Source organism: Mastigoproctus giganteus, chromosome 11 (assembly GCF_048544385.1).
Source record: "Mastigoproctus giganteus isolate SK-2022 chromosome 11, ASM4854438v1, whole genome shotgun sequence".
Lineage (NCBI taxonomy): Eukaryota > Metazoa > Arthropoda > Arachnida > Uropygi > Thelyphonidae > Mastigoproctus > Mastigoproctus giganteus.
The window spans coordinates 27797702-27818704 of NC_143585.1; the positions used below are offsets into that span (position 1 = coordinate 27797702).

Sequence of the window (21003 nt, forward strand, 5' to 3'; positions counted from 1 at the left end):
CTTTGAAACTAAATCTGAATAAATGGGATGACCAGGATAATAAATTGAAAATTAAAATTTTTTGCAAGGGCCTTAAATTTTCCTGTTTTGTAATAACAAGATTAGTAGCAATGAGGCCCACCAGAGGTGTCAAAACTAGCTTGTTTTATGCATATATGTAATAATAATAACAAACATCACTGCTGATAGTGAGATAAAAAGTATTGCTCCCTCTAGTTGCCTCTTGAACGTGCTGTGGTAGAAAACATTCATCCAATAAATCTGCTTGCTAGTGTGTGAGTGACTAACCCACAAATTCCAGTCAATATCTGAGAAGTTAAAATCCCCCGTTATAAGACAATTTGATTCACTGGCCCACTTTCTCTGTACATTTGTTCTTTGTAGTCATTAGGCCTATAACACACTCCTCCCATTTTTGCTTTCCCCGTGCTTATGTCACACCAAACTGACTCAACATTGCACTGTCCACCAATGTCAGCTGGATGTACTTCCTTAGATTTTGTGTTTCTTAACTAACAGCATAACCCCCTCCTCCCTTTATCTTTTTTGTGCCCCTTGTACTCCCCAAATTTCAATTCTGCATTCCTTATATCTGTGTGGCACCATGTCCCTGATATCCCAACAATATCTGCCTTTGATATCTTGACCAGCACTTCAAATTCATCAAACTTATTTAATAAACTACTAACATTGGTGTAAGTGCAAGTATAAATGCACCTGTTCTTACTCTTAGTTATCCTAACACAGGCCATGTATTTACTTGTTCAGTGATGACTTCCAGCAGTCCTGGAAATTTCAAGCACCTTGCTTTCCAGGCTGCTGCTCATTCCAACAGAAGCAGTACAAGAATCACTTTCACCTGTGCCTGCGGCTACTGTTAATCTGTTAATCTCCCAAGCTATCAGTTTTCCAACCCACTTAACACTGCCTCAATAGCACAGCAAATATCCTTGCATCCTTTCTATTTAAGTGTATCCCATCCAGGGCTGGATTTACACATAAGCTAAACAAGCTACAGCTTAGGGGCTCATGTTACAAGGGACCTTGCTCCATCTTAAAAAAATCCTTTTTTTTTTTTTTTTTTTTTTATAAATATTGTCACAGGTGAATTGTAAGTGAGAAGTGCCTCATACATGTTATAGCTTAGGGCCACAACAAGTTTAAATCTGGCCCTGAACCCATCCCTGTAGAAGCAGTCTCTCCTGTTAACAAGCACAGACTATGCTGAGAAAAATTTTACCCCATGAGCTTTGCACAATCTCTCCAGGGACAAATTGATTGACAAGGCTCTCATATACTCCCTGTCGTGTCTGGGTAGAATTGCAGACACATTCAAATTTAACCCTAACTCGCAACTTTTTTTTCAACATTGTGCTTGTTAAGTAAGTCTGCAGATCTCCTACTCTTAATGTCATTACTGCCAACGTGTACAACAATATCACCCTTTGTCCCCTTAAAACATTCTTAACTACAACACAGGCACTATAAAGTGGAATGATTTCTTTATCAATGTTACTGTAGACCAACCCTTTCTGTTATGTGTGCAATGCATTTTGGGAATATCTTTTTTAGAAGGCAGTATGTGCTTTTTTTACTTTAGCAGCTGTTCTGGTGCTGGCGTTGCTATGGTAGCAGATGTTCCTTCAAAGTCTCCCATTCCTGAGCATTGCTATTGCATTACTTTTCTGGGGCATGTTTTTCGATATTTTCTCCAATAGCCAGACTTTCTGAAACAGTTGATTATTACACTTGGGCAATACTGTTCCCAAGAAATAACAGTATTTTGAATGGCAACCAAGACTAAAATTTTGACTGTAAGCCAAGCACTTTGATTGGCCTCATTGCATGTTAACTTCTTTAAAACACCTTAGCTTGGAGAATTTACCAACCACAAGTGGGTGCAGTTTTGTACTGCCATCTGCATTGCAGCATAACAGAATGGTGATTCTTTGTTTTGTTTGGCAGGAAATTATGAAATATGCCCATCTCATCAAGATTAAATATTTTTTGCCTCATATTTTCAAGAATGGACTGTACAGAACCAACCAGTCTGGCCTTTCTTTGTCAGCTGATCCAGACTTGCTGCAAACATTTCACAAAATTAAGTTATACCTCTCTTTTGGAGCCAGGTCACTGCTGCATTTGAAATTGCTAATTATATGTTGTTGAGCTATATAATCAGCCTTTTCTTGAAAAATTGGATCTGTTACTGGCAAATTAGATGCATGCATTTTTTGCTACCACTTGAGAGGTTTGTGAGCAAAATACAAGGAGTTTTGCAATTAGTTTCCTGTTTCTTTATTACTGCCTTAGTTGTGCACGTCAAGATTTTTCCAGTTTTTAAGTATTGTAGACTTTGGGTAGCGGAATATTATATTCTTCTGCAGTGTTTGTTTTATTTGTTCCATTCTATATAACCCCTTGTATAATTTGCAGTTTAATTTCCTGGCTTAAATCTCTGTTTATGCTTTGCCACTAACTCGATAAGCTAGATGAAGTTTAATGTAAACAAACATTGAAATAATTTAATGGCAAGCTCCAAAAAAGATAACTCAGATCCTTTTAAAAATGGCACAAAAAATATATTATAATAAAAGACATTGAACACACTGTGCAACAATTGTAACTGACTTGCAGCTGATGATTTTCAGAGTATTTGTTTTGTATCTACCATAAACTAGCTTTGTTTACATAAAAGTAAATTAACAAGTCAATGTTATCTTTTGGGAACAGAACTGAGTGGTTACATGTGCTGGTCATGGGGAAACAGTAGAATAATGTTGCGAAGTTTTATATTAACCATACAAAATTACTTCCAGTTTTTAAGCATTTTAGGTAAAGGGATATTGTATTCTTCTGCGGTGTTTGTTTTACTTTGTTCCATTCTATAAACACCTTGTATAATTTGCATTTCTCATGGGGTAAAAACAGATTGTATTACAGATGAACTGAATTTTGTAATAATATGTTTACCTAGAACAATCTGTCCTTTTGCAGGGGATGACATGATAATATTTTATTAATAAATTTGCTGTATTACTTTAGTATTGTTGAAACAGAAAAATTCCCATCTTAATTCACTTAACTTTATTACACTGATTTTTCCATGTGAAAACCAGAAAATAAGTAGAGTGGTGTGAAATTTCAAGAAGGATAAATTATGTAAATTATAATTAATAAATAATTTTGGAATTTTACAAAAACGCTAATAAATGCCATATAAGTATCTGCCACAGACTTGGTACATACAACTAATGCAAAATTCTGGCCATTTTTATCGCTGTTGATTATCTTGCTGTATGAATTTACTTTTTCAACTGACCTGTGATGATTCATGCACCATTCTGAAATTATGTGGAAAAATTTGTACCCACAAAATATTCTGAGGTCAGAAAGCATCATTAAATTGAAGATAATTGTGTTCTATTTGAACAGAAATCAGTGTTCTATTTTATCTGCCACAGACTTGCTATATACAGGGTGTTTCAAAAATGATGGTTAATAATTTAATATTAAAAGCGAATAGTAAAAACTAAAAATAAGCCAAAAAGTCCCAGTTAACATCGGGCCGCAAATAAACTGGTTTCATGATGTGCATTTTTTGTTAAGATCCGCCACTGACTATGGGAGCACTAGTTTAGCAAAGAGCTGTGAATTCTTTACTAAGGGTGATTTTATTAAACATAAGATAATACATTTTTAATTTTTGGTTTCAACACCACAGGATGTTCTTTCTAACACCCTTTCCTAAACATTAGGGCCTACCTGCTCATACTCCAGGTGCAAAGTGGCCATGTTCTCTAAAGCGTTGATGTACCCTGATGAATGTGCACCTGTTGGGCTGCCTTCGCTGGGGAAATACTTCTTGGTACAAATGTCTCGAGTGCACTGCTGTTTGCTTTACCATACAACAGTGGTTTTTAACCTTTTTTTAATAACGGCACCCTTAATTAATTTTATTTTTCGGTACCCCTATTCAATTTTCTGCCTGTTAGATCTGATTCTCTCTCTGTATATATATGTATATATATATATATAATATTAAAAAATATGTTATATGATAGTTATTACAATAATATAATTTTAAAAATTACATTTACATAATACAAATTATATATATACAGTATATAATAATTTTATTCTTTATACAGAGGTACTAAGTAAACATCAATTATAGATCATCACAAAATTAAAAAGATACTGTACACCTTTTTATAATGAAATAAACATATAAATTTAAAAAATAATAAGTTTAAGTAACTTAAACTCAAATTATGTGGCACCCTTGGAATGTTGTTGCTGCACCCTGGTTGAAAACCACTGCCATACATGAAGTGCATGCCCGCATACTCTTCGTTGCTGTAACCTCTTTCCATGTTGACTATCTCCTTTGATAAGTACTAGTATACCTGCTATGTCTCAGAGTATTGAGAGAGAGGAAACAGAGAGGATGAGCATAACCTAACCTAAACAAGTCAGTGGTGGATCCCAACTAAAAATGTGCAGTATCTCAAAAACGATTCACTAAGGACCCATGTTTACTAGGCTTTTTTTGCATATTGTAGTCTGTACAGTTTACCTTTAAATTATTGACCATCACTTTTGAAACACCCTGTATAACTAATGTAAAATTCTGGCCATTTTTATCGCTATTGATTATCTTGCTGCACGAAATTTACAGTTTTCAACTGACCTGTGATGATTCATGCACCATTCTGAAATTATGTGGAAAAATTACCCATACCCACAAAATATTCTGAGGTCAGAGTGCATCATTAAATGAAAGATAATTTTGTGTTCTATTTGAACACAAATCAGTGTTTGATGTAATCTGCCACAGACATGGTATATACAACTAATGCAAAATTCTAGCCATTTTTATCGCTATTGATTATCTTGCTGCATGAATTTACGTTTTCAACTGACCTGTGATGATTCATGCACCATTCTGAAATTATGTGGAAAAATTACCCGTACCCACAAAATATTCTGAGGTCGGAATGCATCATTAAATCAAATATAATTTTCATTAAAATTAGTATGGCTGGGAAGTATATTTTTATACAGTAATAAATATTCTGATTTACAAATGATCTTACAAGAATTTTTTACGCCATAAATTTGATTTAGGAACTTTTCTCAATTTTAGCAATTGAATATTAATTTTATTATTATTATTTATTTATTTTTATTTTTTTTTAAAGTTGAATAGTGAAGTTTGATTGCATTGCATAAAGAATGCATCAACTGATCGCTTCTTTGCATCGTTTGGCTATTCTGATACAAACCATGCAGACTTTTAGCATATGGCCTACTGTTACATCATGTGTGGAAATCAGTTCCAGTTTCTCAGGAATGCATGGTGTTTAACTCAGGTGAATGCTGTGAACTATGTGTTAAATTCAGAAGAGATTCCCATAATCGCCCTGCTTAAGTTTCTATGTATGGTAGTTATTGCCTGCATATAACAAACTTTAGATAGTGAATAATGATAGAAGAACCAGTTTGTTTGTGTGTGCACTCTGTTAATTTTTATATGATTGCTGTTATTTAATATTTATAAATGACAATATTTTTATCTGTTTAAAACAGTTAATTATTGTGGGCACAAGGAAAGTAAATGCCAAAATAATTAGGAAATATCTAGTGTTCATACTCTAACAGTACTCGTCTGAAACAAAAATAATAATATTAATAGGAAACAATAAGTTGTTTATGAAAATCGAAGGATTTTCATGTTAGTATTAGCCATATGGTGCAAGGAAGCCTATGGCTTATGCTGCATCAGCAAAAAATAATAATAAAATAGAATAACAAATAACATAAAATAAAATAATAAGAATAAAAACAAATTAATAATAAGAAAATTAAAAAATAAATAAATGATAAAAATTAATAAGAGAAAAGAAAATGGACAAACTGTGCATTTCCCCAGACTGTCAGCCTCTACCACCCATGTAGGTAACTTATTCCAGTAATTTATTAACTCGCTGGCTAAAATAAAACTTCCTGCAATCCAGTCTAAACAACTCCCCCCCCCCCCAATTGAAATTATGCCCCCTAGTTCTAGAATCATTTCCTTATTCGTTTTGCTTATGCCTTTCAGAGCCTTAAACACCTCAATCAAGTCTCCTCTGAGGTGCGTAGTTTCCAAGCTCTACAACTCATATTTGAAGTCTCCTCATATGGACACCCTTTTGCCGATCTCACCTGGCAAGTTACCCATCTTTGGACCCTTTCAAGAAGAACAATGTCTTTCTTTAGATGCGGTCTCCATGCTTAAGTCATCAATAGGACACCATGGGCCCTCCTTGCAACCAGTCTACAGTGTTCGGAGAACTTCATATCTGACCATATCGTAATACCCTAGTCCCTTTCCTCCACTACCAGCTTTAGTTCGACTCCGCCAAGTGTATAAGTTATTTTGGGGTTACTGTTCCCTAGGTGCAATACCTTACACCAGCGTTTCCCAAACTTTTTTAGTCATGGAACACTTTTCATTTCACAGAACACTTTCAAAACACAAGTTTAGTGGGAGCCAAAGAACTGATTTGTTGGTTTCTGTTGTTTCACTTTGAAAATTTTTCGGGAACAAAAGGCTGCAATTGTTCATCCTCACTTCGAAGTGTGACAATATTGTGTTCGTTTTCATCAACCACAGTTGCATTGCTAGAAGTATTTTGCTTCTCGTTTTCAAGTTCCTTTTTTCAACCACAAATCCATGGTCTTTTATTTTAATATATTTTTAATTATTAATTACGATTTTTCACAGAACACAGTTTGTGAAACACTGCCTTACACTTTGCTGGATTAAAGCATAGCTGCCATTTTTTTGACCATCTCCGAAGTCTATCTAGGTCATTCTGAAGAGGCGCTGCTTGGCGGAATCAGTAACTACTCTACCAATCTTTACATCATCTGCAAATTTAGACATTACGCCCTCTATCCCTTCATCAACGTCATTTATGAAAATCAAAAACAATGGTCCTGATATTAATCCTCGGGGAACCCCACTTCTTACATCAACCCAATCTGAGGAATAACCATTTATCACAACAAATGTCATTGAATGAAAGTGGGTGAAAACACATTGTATATGACCTATGATGATTCATGCACCATTCTGAAATTATGTGGAAAATTACCCATACCCACAATATTCTGAGGTCAGAATGCATCAGTTACTGAATGAAAGTTTTCATTCACATTATAAAGAAAGCAATCTCCATATGTATTGTTTCCTGTCACTTAAAATTAATTTTTGCCACTCTTCATGCAGCTGCTGATTAATCCATATAACTTATGTTAATGCTGTTGTTTGGTGAGATTTGATTTCAGACTAATTTTCTTCAACAAGTATAGACATGTTTATACACTAAACAATTAAATTATTACAATTTGAGCAGCATTTTGTAAACTTAAACTTGAATATTTCTTGTGGTCATAGCTACAACTGTGCATAATTCTATGTTTGTTTGATGCTGTCGCCTTAGGCTTTGTTTAAAAAATATAACTCAGTGTTGGCAGAATTTAACAGAACTCTTTTGGTGAACATTTAAATTACCACATCATAAAGGAAGATTTAGATATTTTTATGAATGACTGGAAAACAATATAGGGTAAAGTCAGAAGAGACTATGCTGCAGTTGTTCAAAGAAGCAGGGAGAGGTGAGGATCATAACTATTTAAAAATGCTTATTTTCGCAGTGTTTTCTTAAAAAGTAGTAATAAACATTTATTTTCATCGAAATACAATATAAGTAAAAGTTTAAAATGCCTCTAGTAGTTCATGAAATATCCAATTTTTAATTTCAAAGTAAAAACTTCCTTCAATATTTCACTTGCATGTGTTGTGTTAGTTTCAATTTGTGTGTTCTTTGTTGTTGATAAATGCTTTTTTTTTTTTTACTGTTTTAAAATTTTTAAAACCCCCCAAAAGAAGTCAGCAGACAGAGGAGGGTGGATTTGAGTGTCACAGATAAATTACAACTTATAGAAACGTATAACAAATTAAACTAAGCATTCTGTCTCAAAGGGAAGTAGCAGTAAAATTAGGAATGCAGCAAGCATCATTATTAAAATCAGGTCACACATTAAATGCTAATGTGATTAGAAACCAAAAAAGGAAGTATGATGTGAAATGCCAAACAGTAGCTGAAGATCTGTTTGTTTGGTTCAAACAGGCCAGCTCGTTTAATGTACCAATCAATCATGGCATTCTTCAAAAAGCTAATCATTTTGCTGAAAAACTAGGCAAAGAGTTTAAAAACAGACAAATGACAGACAGGATGTAAGAAGAGTCCTGGTATTGTTTACAAAGAAGTTCATCGAGAAAAGATTCTGATGGTTCTGCAACTGACAGTTCGTGATGGTCAACTAAGTCATGATACTGATCATATTGAAAGGCCTAAAGACATAGATGAATGAGAGTTTATTATTGGGAGTTTATTTATTTTTTTTTTTATTATTGGGTGGACAAATGGTGCTACAAGTTACTACAGCTTTAACAGATGAAGAAATGGTCCAGTCTGTTAGTGATAACTTTGACAAGTAGGAGGGAAATGAAGGTGAACCCTAATGAATTCCAGTTACAAAATTAAAAACTCGTGAAGCTGTAGCCATCCTGAGGAGATCGTTGGAAGAAACTGGGACAAGTGATTGAATATAGCCTTTGTAATGATAATTCAAAGCAATCTAAAATAAGTGACTATTTTAAATTATATTGCTTTAAACTCTGAAGCAATTTGCAGATAGAGTCAATATCTGGTCTTTTAAAATTGGCCACCCGTAATTTGATTGTATTAGTGGAAGACATATTACAAGTGTGGAAATTATCCAACATTCTAACAATAGATTTACTTTCATAAAATGACTCCACATAGAATGTATGCCCAGTCCCCCATAATAACTGTCTTCCTGGCCCATTGCATGATCTCACTGAAACAGATTCTTAGTGTAAAAAAAAAAATACTAATGAAATTTGCCAGTTTTTAGTGGACCCTGCATTTTTAATTAAATGTTTCTTGACACTTTGTAATTTCACTTCTGATAGTCAGCAGTTGTTGCATGTACGTTTGCTAGGTAGGATTTCATGAATGTGTAATGACATTTATTTCTGCCAGACATGGATGTTGTTTTATGCTTTGAAGCTGTCCTTTCACAATGCCTGTGAAAAATAATGATCTGTACTGATAATATTTATCATTTATTAAAATTTATTATACTTTCCTTGATTTGTACTAGTTATATCTATATAATTTATCATGGTTGTCTTCAGCTACTTTGAAAAATATAACTGTCTTTACTTACAGTATCAATGGAGTCAGTCCAAAACCCCGTAAGGTTTTGCAGCTTTTCCGCTTGAGGCAAATTAACAATGCAGTGTTCGTGAAACTGAACAAAGCCACTATTAACATGCTAAGAATTGCTGAACCATATATCACTTGGGGGTATGTATTATGAATTTGTTTTCTAGTTAGTATATGAATTTTTTTATTATTGGTACAATAGTGGTGCAATTTCTTTTTACAAGTAACTTTCTTGTACTACTTCAGAAAACAGTGAACAAAATCTTTTGAACTAGACAGTTACATAAAAGCTTCCTTTACAGTGTAACTTACAGACACTGCAGTTCTGGAAATATTAAAATTATAAAAATAAGGTATAATTAAGAAACTAAAAATACAGTATAAGTACATACAATGTGAATGATAATATTGATATTTGTCTGTATTTAAAATGTATGTTCGAATCCTATATAGACACTCAGCCCAAGAAATGCTGAATACAAATTCTGGTAGACTTCATTTGTTCGGCTAGTGGAATTGTCTATATGGTGGCCAGTTTATTAGGTACACCATCATCCAAGGAATCTACTGCTCTGCCAAAGAATAGTCAGGTATCTGTACCAGGTCATATGGAGGGTTTAGGGAGTTGTCACAAGGGCACATGACAGGAACCCCATACAACATGATACTTACATATCGCTCTGACACGGTTAGAGAATTTCGACAAACCTCGCATAACAGGGTATTTTTGTGCGGGGAGGAAACCCTGCTATTGTGTTACAATAGCAGGGTTTCCTGACTTGCTAGTAAAAAAAAAATTTATTGAGAAATCCCTGTATTTTATTTTGTTGGGAAATCCCTGTGTTATATTCTGAGCTATTGAACTTGTGGAAAAATCTAGATTTCAAAGTTTTATTACTATTGGATGGCACGCCAGACCATCCAAACATTGAAGTTATGTTTCTACCACCACAGTTGTACTAGGTTAATACAACTTCTTCCATTTGGCCATTGGATCAAGGCATTATATCCACCTTTAAAACTCATTACATCAGAAAATTGTTAATGGATTTTGGAAAAAATTGATTCCAAATCTATTGAAGTAATGGGAGGCATGGAGACATTTCTCAATTGTGGACTGTATCAGAATCATAGCTTTATCGCTCAAAGAAGTAAAACAGTCAACGTTAAATGCATGTGGGAAAATGTATGACCAGAATCAGTTCATTCAAGAAATGTGGTCGAAGTGGTAGAAAACGGAATCGGTGCGATTGTAGAACTTGCTATGTCGGTAGGAGGGGAAGGTTTTGATTATGTGACTACTGAAGCCCTTTGGCGCTGGTGCATCATAAAACCCCTAATAGCCAACCAACCAGCTGAGCCCTTGTGGGTATCACAGTTGATAGAATTGCACTCCTCCCCACACCAGGGGGAAAAAATCTGGGTTCGAATCCCATTGGGGGAAATTTTTATGGATCTTTTTCACAATGTGGCTGGGTTGGTCAGGCGATGGTAGCATGTTTTTTTTCTCCTGGAAACTGGTTTTTCTTCCATCAAAACAGAAAATCGACATCAGGGTATATACAGAGCAATAGGTATATGGCCTTAGTCGCTGATGCTCCTAAAAAAAAAAATATATATATATATATATAATTACTGAAGATGCTCAAGAATTACTGGTAGAAAAGGAGGCTGGCAAAGTGAAGAGAGAAGATACATGACATCTAGAATGGTGTATTTTTGTTAACATCTTATTAATGAAATAGTGTATTTCTGTTAGCTTTTGGAACATAATCCCTTTTTGTACTTTTTTTTCTTAGTCCCATGTAATACGGTTTCGCACAACACGACATTTTATAGGAACCTAACTACCGTGTTATACATGGGTTACCTGTATATCTGAATAGTCTCTTCAACTCCTCACAGTGAAGTTTGAAAGCTGTTCTCTTGCATGGCAGAAACTACTTATATGTCTTCATGTTAAATGAATGTTAAATAATTAACATGAAGACACTATCCAAAGCAATTTGGTATAGTGCTCATCAGTGGAATATCCATGGTGACCTCACAGTCATTGGTATATTAATGGGTGTGCAAGGAGCATTCACAGAGTATTGTTATTTCCTGTCTATGGAACAGTAGTTCTACTGCAAACCATTACATCAGATATGAATGGCCTCAAAGAAACACTTATGAACCCAAAACAAGTAGTGTTCAGTATGTTCTATTAGACCACCTCACCATGTTCAACTTGGCCCAGCAAAGAATTTTGTGAAAGTGATGAGTAAAATGAATTCAAGAGGAGTTCATTACTTAGATGAGAAATTTCCAAGGATCGTTGCCACTGAAGTGATCAAGGGAATCTTTGAGGAGCCTCAAATCAGAGAGCTCTGTGGGTTGAAAAACTTTTAAAAATGTCTTCATTAGAACTAAAGGCATAAGAAGTTTTCAAATTGCTTTATAGAAACTGGCTAACCACAGGTCTCTCACATACATAGATGAATTCATAAACTGCTCAATAAATATAAAGAAATAGGATGTCATATGTTGCCGAGACTTCATTTTTTGCATTTCATCTTTCCTGAAAACCTTGATAGGCACAGTGAATGAAGAGTCAGGAGAATGATTCTCTCAAGGCATTAAATCAGTTGAAAATTATTATTTTTAACTGCATACCATGTAAAAGATAAAGAAAATAATTATAGAATTAAATATTTATTGCACAAAATAAATAATGAAGAAACTATTTGCTACAGAAATGTTTGAACACAGTTGTTTCAATGGTTTTGGCTTTCTTTTTTAATCATACAATTTCCGATAGCCGACAACAAGCTTCTCTGGGCCCTGGCGAAATAACATGCTTCTTTCGATGTTAAGATCAACATCCATTACATTTTGTTTAAGGTTCCCTGCGATTTGAAAAATTTCGCCTGGTTCTTTTACCGTTATCTTCTTTGTGGTAACATTTTCATCTGGCTCACACTCCTTTTCTTCAGCTTTTTTGTATGCACGCTGTTCTTCTATTTGAAGGAGATCATTCTCACTTAGCTGTTCTGAATGCGAATTCAGTGATTCTCGAACATTAGTCATATCCATGCCTTTGAAACCAAGGTCATTACCAATATTAGTTATGTCTTTAATAACTTTTTTGAACTGCATCTTTGAAGCCATTAAAATTGTTTGCGCAATGGGTTAAAAATGCTTTCAAACTGCTCTCATATTGCTAGCTCTCACTTCTTCCCATGCTCTGAATGTTTTCGTTGGCCATTCATGTGTTATATTTTTTCCAAAATTTTGGTACAGAAATTGTATTGTCTCCTGTTGTAGCTTCAAGTGCCTGTGCAAATGTTCTATGGCGATAGTAAGCCTTGAAAGTTGCAATTGTCCCTTGGTCTATGGGTTGCAGTAACGAAGTCGTATTCTCCGGTAAAAAAGCAACTTTCACATTTTCATTTAAGTCACCAAGTGCAGAAGGATGTCCAGATGTATTATCTAAAAGCAACAGAGCTTTAAAAGTAAGATTATTTTTTTTGCAATGGGCTTCAACTATTGGACAGAAATAAGATGTAAACCAGTCTTCAAAAAGGGCCTTTGGTCATTCATGCTTTTTTATTTGAACACAAAATGACTGGAAGAGTTCGATGACTGTATCCTTTTAAAGCCCTAGGATTTTGTGTACGGAACACAAGCATAGGCTTCAATTTAAAATCACCTTCGGCATTACCTCCTAATAAAAGCGTTAGTCAGTCTTTTGAGACTTTATATCCAGGTTGTGATGCTTCATTTGCAGCCAAATAAGTTTTAGTTGGCACCCATTTCCAAAATAGGCCCATTTTGTCTACATTAAATATTTGCCGATCGTCGTATTCACCATCCTGAATGATTTTTTGCAATTCTGCAGGAAATTTGGCCTCAGCATCTTTATCAGCACTAGCAGCTTCCCCTGTTACTTTAACATTATGCAGTCCTGCTCGATTTCAGTCTCCTCTTGATATTTTGTTTCTTTGAGCTTAGTAAAAATGTTAATAGCTTTGCTCTGAATATTGTCCTTAGGTAATGGAATTATTTTTTGATTGCAGTCTTCTATCCAAATTGATAAGACTCCATTTCAGTCATTATTGGAGTTCTGTTTCTGGTATTTTGTAAAACAAAAGAAGTTGATGAAACTATCTTTCTCTTTATATTCGTTCGTACAGTAGACTCACTGTAACCTAGATCTCTTACGATTTTCGTATGGTTTGCACCACTTTAATGTTTTTTAATAACTTCAAGTTTTTCAGCTAAAATAATAACTTTTTTTTTTTTTTATTGCAATCATGTTTTTCACTCTTTCTTTTATCCATAATTAACAGGGCAGAAAATTAGAATTTTTAAATACGTGACTTTATTAGCAGGAGACAAACAAGTAACACATCTACTTCCGATGGTTGATGGAACACACTGAGGGAAGCAGTGGGCAAACACTTGTTTATTGGCCGTCAGACACGTAGCGCACGATTCAAATCTTTTTCAACTGTCACATAAAAAGAACACGTTAACTGGAAATTTGCATTGTGTGAGTAAAAAGTGGTATAATTTTTTCAAATCGCAGTAACTGAAAAACACGTTAATCAAACTTGCATTATATTATGCAAGACCTGGCTGTATAGATAATTGGGGGAGGTTAACATATATTGCCTCTGTAGTATACTTTGACATACAAGGTGTGGCTATTAAATAATGAGGCTGTTGAAATCGCCTGCGATAAAATAAATAAAATGAAATATTTCTTACCTTACAAGTTATCCCCTTCAAATTTGGACTTTCCAAGCGCAGAAACATTTCTTTGTCATCTTCTGTAAACCATTTTAACTCTGGTCTTTTTTTTTTTTTTTTTGTCTTCAGTGGGCTTAAAATGATTTCCTCAAGTACATTTTTCAATTTAGGGAAGAGAAATCACAAGGGATTAGGTCTGGAAAACAGAGCGCGCATAAATCTTTTCATGCAGCCTTGTCAGAACTTCAATGTAGTATGCTTCATTGACAGGCTGATTTGATGGGACGTGTTCATCATAATTCCTTTAATATAAACAAGAAGTGTGGTTTTCATTTTCGATTTTGTTATTTATGCTGGTTTTTTTTTTTTTTTTTTTTTTTTTGTTTGTTTTTGCTTCGACTGCATTGACTCTTTTAGTTTCTGGGTCATACTGGAACAGCCAACTTTTATCGCAAGTAATTACAGTACTTGGAAATTTTGAATCTTTGTTCAAAATTTGTAATATTTTTCTGATGCTACCATTCTTATGCACAGTTCACATTTTCGTCAGTTTTTGTGGATACCAGACAGTCTGGTCTTAATCGTCTTCCATATTCTCTCTTTCTAAAATTTTATGTATGCAAGCTCTTGACATAATATCTTCTCAATAAACTTGATGTAACAATTCATACCTTTCAGTTGGTGTTTTCTTAAATTTGAGGTTGATTCCTTGTTTGATTCTTTTGTCTGTCATTTGTCCACCAAACTGCAAAAACACAAGATAATGAAAACTTGTCTCACTGCAAAGCAATTGAGCGTATTGGAATGTGACATGACATGACAGACACTGGGGAAAAGTTAATGGTCAGCTGCTGTGCCTTTGTTTCACAGATGGCACTTGGTATGCAATGGCTGCACTCATTATTTAATAGTTTAATAGCCACACCTTGTACATGCTACTTGGAACTCCCTGCAGCTGCAAAGTATAGAGGCAGCATGATCTACCACTTGTATATTTAGTAATATGTTAATTTTGATTTGCTGTTTCATATTTTTATATCATAGTTTTATAGATAATTTTAATTAATCCTGGCATGCTGGGGAAGGAAATATTTGTTGATTTCATTGGGGATCCCGAAATGTTGCTTATTATTTATAGTTTTGTAATTTGCAAGTGAATGTACTGGAAGTGGGTTTTTTTTTTTTTTTTTTTTTAATACTCTATCAAAAATAAACTTCCAAACTGCATATAAAATGTTTCCTTTAAAAATTTGTCTTTGTATATGACTAACTTGCTAATTGTGCATGTGACTTGCGAAAAATTGAAAGAATTTGTGGAATATGTTTCTGTGTATGATACCTTTTATTATTTTGTAGATATCCTAATTTGAAAACTGTCAGAGAGCTTGTATATAAGAGAGGATTTGGTAGAGTAGACCACAAGAGAGTAGCTCTGATAGAAAATTCCATCATTGAAAAAAGACTAGGCAAGTGTATTCCACTTTTTTTTTTTTATGTACTGTATATTATAATGGCACTTTTTGAGGTTCTTGGAATTTGTTTTTTGATTAATTGCATTCTGCTGAAACAGTTGGATCATAACCAACATATTTGTTTATAAGCTTGGTTATTCAAATTATCCTACAATGTTTGTTGCAGCTACCTGTATTCAACATATTCTTACTACAAGTGTTTTGAATTGCATGGCTATACTTCTATTAAATGTGTTAACAAAATTTGGCTTATAAACTTATGACTGCCTTGCTGGGAAATGGTTTTATTTGTTGAATTACTAACTGGATTTACATTAGATATTTTAGCTAACCTTCTTCCCCCTTCCCCAGTTTTAGAAATTTTGATCTATTTTGTGAGTTTACTATTAGTTAAGTTTCTGTTCTGTATTTTCACTTAATTCCACATGTAACGATATGTTATTCTTTAAACAAGTTTCATTACGTGTACTTGAACTAGCTTTTAGAAGGATGTACTGAAGATTTACCAGTGATCGGGGTTGTGAATTTTTTGCAGAACAAAAGGTCAGAATTTGGAATTTTGAAAGACAAAATTACAGTATTCTCATGTCACATTCCTATTGATAAAGCAGTAATGGTTGGATCCTGGTAACTGCTTTGGAAGAAGAAAAAAACATGTGAATTGACTTGCAGCACATTGTACTTGGATCAATTCTCTTCTTTTATACTTTGCCAATTGCCTTTTAGAATATATTGTATTTCAAGTTTGCTCTGTATTAACACTGTTCAACTGACATGTCAGTTCACTTTTGATAGGCTGAAAAATAGTATTAGTAGCAGCAAATGATGCAAGAGAGCAAACTTATACAGCATCAACCCAAAAAAAAAAAAAAAAAAAAACTTCAACACTGCTTGTCTATCCCTTCCAATAAATTGTGTAGTTCTTCCTTGAATTTATTCAAACTAATGACATTCACAACAATGGATGGAAGTTTGTTCCAACAATAAACTGCCCTCTGGCTGAATGAAAACTTCCGCACATCTATCCTGCAACGATCCTTCCTCGGTTTGAATTTTATGTCCCCTCATATGTAGTCTGAGCAAGAGGAAATATTCCCACCAGCATTGAGCTTTCACAATCCATTCAAAGCCTTAAACACCTCAATCAGATTGCCTCACAGGCACCCAACTCAATATGCTGCAATTTGCAGAACTGAAGCCTTTCTTCTAAATAGCTACTATCTGTTCTACCATGGAATATTGTTCATACATCTGGGGCAGTGTCCCTCTAAACTTCTTGACTTAGACTTCTAGGCTCCTTTCAAAAGAGGGTAGTTAGGTTAATTAATGACCTGTCTCTTACAAAGTTTCTCCACTCTGTCTCATAGACATTCTGTTACTGTTCCATGCCTTTTCTATAAATACTACCATGGGTGCTGTTCTGAATTGGCTTCTATAATCCCTGCCCCCCTCCAAACACATGTCACAACCTGTCAACATCCTTTTACTGTCCAACTTCAAACTTACAGAACTAAGTTTTATTTTTCCTCATTTATTCTTCAACTTCCGTTTTCTGGAACAACCTCTCTTCATATGTATTTTCTGAAAATTACAATCTACAGAAATTCAAGTCTGGTATCTTCAAACAAGTATCTTCGTTCATCTTCTCAGCCTTAACCCCGTGCATGTTATTAAATATTATAGCTTCTGATGCCTTCCATGTTTGGGGTTTTCTTTAAAAAAATAAAATAAATAAATAAATTAGTAGAGATGTATAAATAGGTTATTTTACATGCATTCTTCTCTGATGACTACCTGATTTGCCCCCTTTGTAACTCAGTTTCACAGGTTTTTAAATTTACTTTTGCATGTAGAACAGGATAGAGGAAATAAAAGCACTTCACCTGTGCAAAGTCTAGAATTATTTCCTATTTTGCTTTAAGATATGCTGACCAGTGATGTTTCATGCACCATACTGAAATGTGTGTGGAAAACTACACCATTATTTTGAAATCTGAGGTCAGTTAAAATTGTATTTGAAGTGCAACAAGATTGTCTTTACTTTTAAAGAATAATACTATAGTTTGCTGTTAATGCTGGATGAATTGCTTATTATTTGTGTTTGGAATAACACGTTATTGCAGTTTTGCCTTTCATAGACTTTATCTGTTACTTAACTGGGTTAGTTCGTGTCAGACGGCACCTGGGATTTCTCCCAACTGGGTTAGTGTGGAAATGTCAAATTCCACATAAAGCCATAATGTACACGTGTTTCTTATTAGTACAGACAGTTTAATATGAACTTGATTTACAACTGTTTAGATTGAATAGTATGCAGACAAATAAAGAGCTAATTTATGATACAAAGAAGCCAGGTTTTTTAATAAATAAAAATGTTATGCTCCTCCCTACCAGCTTTCAACCTTAAAATTCTTAGAGGTAACTTCTTCCAAGAGCTCGATTGTTTGTTAGTCAAAAAATTTACTTTCTGGGCTCTTGTCCACTCTATTGTCACTATCCTGTCCAGTTTATATATGCAGACACTGGCCAAAAAAAAAATACAAACCTTTGTATTAAGACAGTTATAGACAAGAAATGCAAAGAAAACTCTGGTGTGGGGTGATGACATGTTACCTTGTTGAGAGTATAAAGACTGCACAGGCTGTTCAACTGCAGTCATCTAAAGCCAGAATGGGGGCAATATGTGATCTATTAGACTTTGGAAAAGGTCTTTTCGTGGGTGCACATTTAGCAGGATCCATTATTCAAGAAACTAAAGACCTGACTGGTTTCTCAGAAGCATCCAGTTAAGAGGGTTTTAATTACTGGAAAGCAAGCAGTTCTTCCACATCGCAACAGCATAAATGTGGCCAAAAAAAATTTACTCAAAGGGCAAAGCTGTCGTACTCTAAGGACTGTACAGAAAATAGGACGTCTGGTGGGTAGCAAATAACATCTGAATTCAACCAAGCACCAAACTGTCCTTTTTCAACCTGTACCACTTGTTTCAGAAAAAAAAAAAAAAAAAAAAAAAAAAATAGATAAAATCTGCTTCCACTGCTAGGGATGTTGTGGTTGGGCAAATTTCGATGCACTTTGTTTTGCATTGGTGGTAGGCAGAATCTGGAGATGGCATGGAATGGGTCTGTTGATTAAACAAATCCTTGCCAGAGTGGTATCCTGTGATGATGTAGTAGTTTCGCATTTTTGAAAATATGAGGTTTGATTTCAGCCACAGACTAAAGTAATTTTGTTTAAAATTTTTGCACCTGGGACTTTGCCAGTCTCAGAAGTTTATATTTTTCTTCTGGAAACCGATTTTTTTTATCTTGTGCACACATACAAAGTTGCCTGAAATAGTTTACAGACACAATATACTGGTATTTCATGATTTTAGTCCTCAGTGCTTGCTTTAACCCTAAGCTGGGCATGCATGATTTGGTTGACCTGTAATGGGCACCTCTGTAGCCAGGTGGGAAGGAGCAGCAGTGCGTAGCACACGCTTCTTGATTAGACCGGGGTTCGAGCCCGTCACCACCAAATACGGAGAATGTCGAAAGGTCAGCGAATGACCACCACATATCCCGGAGCAATATGGCCTTAGTTGCTAATGCTCCTAAAAAAAAACCAAATAACTAACTAACTAACTAGTTGACCTGTAGCCAAACATTTTAATTCATTTAAAAATCCTTGATGCAATTTCAATTCGAGTACCTTGCAGGCATGGTTGTGGCACGTTGCATTCCTGATTGTTGAAATATGTGTTAAATCCATTATGATGAAGCAGGCTGAGAAGAGACTATTCAGAATGGTGTGTGTGGTTAAATGTAACAAAATACCAACTAGATTTAGTAAAGCTTTCTAAAGAAATTCAGCATCAAGGAAGCCATTAAAAATAAAAGGATTCATGAATGACTTTTTCTTATTTATGAATTACATTCTGCATAGTCTACAATATCTACATTACATAGTTTTTATTACCAATTGATTGTTATGACCCATCAAAAAAAATTTCAAAAAGCAAGATGTGATCCTCCATAGAAAAAGGTTGCCAACCACTGCCCAAGATAGTACTTTAGCTGTTTGTGCTCTTCTACTCTATCCACACCAAACTCTTGCTGTTTTTGAAAATATTTTCTTTGCTTTTTCCACTGAAAACTTCAGGAATTAAACCTAATTGTATGCCATGTTGAGTGGCAACTGTCATGTACAGTTACTGACAGCCTGGAATTTGACTGCACGGGTTTTTCAGTTTGCGTTTTGCTCATTTGGTTCCAGAGAGAGATTTAATTTCAAAAATTAATAAAAATGGATTTTTATTTATGTTCAGAAAAGATCAAAAATAAGGGAGACATGAAAGAACGTTTTTTGCTGATTTTTTTCAAAATGCATGTGTGTGGGATTGAAGTAAATCTGCATGCTTAGAGGAAGAATAATCCTTCACACAAGTGGTGTATTTAATTAAATAACCCAAATCTTAAAAATTACAGCAGAAAATCACCAGTGTATAGTGCAAAAAGATTGCATATATCAGAAATCCAAATTCACATTATTTTTGAGGCCGATGGTACTTAAATTGTGTTTAGTATAGTATAAAATATTGTGTGTGTGTGTTTTTTTTTATTTTTTTAAATCAGATAACTTGGAATTAGCTCAGTCACTGGAAGTTGACATTGTATTAATCTTAGAATTATTAAGAATACCAATAGTTATTGGTTTTATTCAGTTTACCTTAGTAGTAGCTTTGCTGATTACTGATATTTAAATGGGTATTGGAAGCTTTGTAAATATATTTTCTTGAAACTTTATCTTTAGGGAAGTTTGGCATCATCTGTATGGAAGATTTAATCCATGAGATTTACACTGTTGGGCCAAATTTCAAGAAGGCTTCAAATTTCTTGTGGCATTTCAAGCTAAATAATCCAAAGGGTGGTTGGAGGAAGAAGACAGTCCATTATGTGGAAGGTGGTGATTTTGGCAACAGGGAAGAGAAGATTAATGTTATCCTGAGAAAAATGATATAGGTGATTCGAGGGGATTGTGAAATAAAGGCTGCCTGTTTCTGAATTTCCTTTATTATATGATTTTTTCTTATAATACATATACACCATACTTGCCAACTTTTAGAAATCTATGATCAGAATACAGATCTGTTAATTTAAGCTGGAATGGTATTCCATAACATTTATTCCAAATTTCCAATAAGTAATTACTGCATATTATGTGACAGTGTTATGCATAATTATGAAAGGCAAAAAATCATCTTTTAGAACAAACCAAGCAAAGAACTTTGCTCGGTTTGTTCTAAAAGTACTTTTTTTTTTTTTAAATTCAGAACTTAGTTTTAGTATTCCAGAATGTGTACATCTTAAAGGACGCGGTTTTGTTTACAAACTTGATTTTTGCTATAAGATTATCAGTGATATATCACCATATTCCGTAGTAGTAAAAAACTACAGAAGTAGTGAGTGTAAATGGGATCGATTTAGTTGTATCTCATATTGTGATTA

The 21003-nt window shown here is 34.4% G+C and overlaps 1 protein-coding gene across 1 annotated transcript in view; it reads left to right on the forward strand.

The window, feature by feature from the left end:
* The window catches only part of RpL7 (ribosomal protein L7), a 57395-nt gene extending 36835 nt beyond the window's left edge, over nt 1-20560 (forward strand). Inside the window, exons 4-6 of the mRNA XM_090385090.1 lie at nt 9312-9449; nt 15399-15508; nt 20309-20560. Of these exons, the coding sequence (XP_090241216.1) occupies nt 9312-9449; nt 15399-15508; nt 20309-20517 (457 nt within the window). The 3' untranslated portion in view covers nt 20518-20560. The remainder of the gene's footprint in view (nt 1-9311; nt 9450-15398; nt 15509-20308) is intronic.
* The last annotated feature ends 443 nt before the right edge of the window (nt 20561-21003 follow it).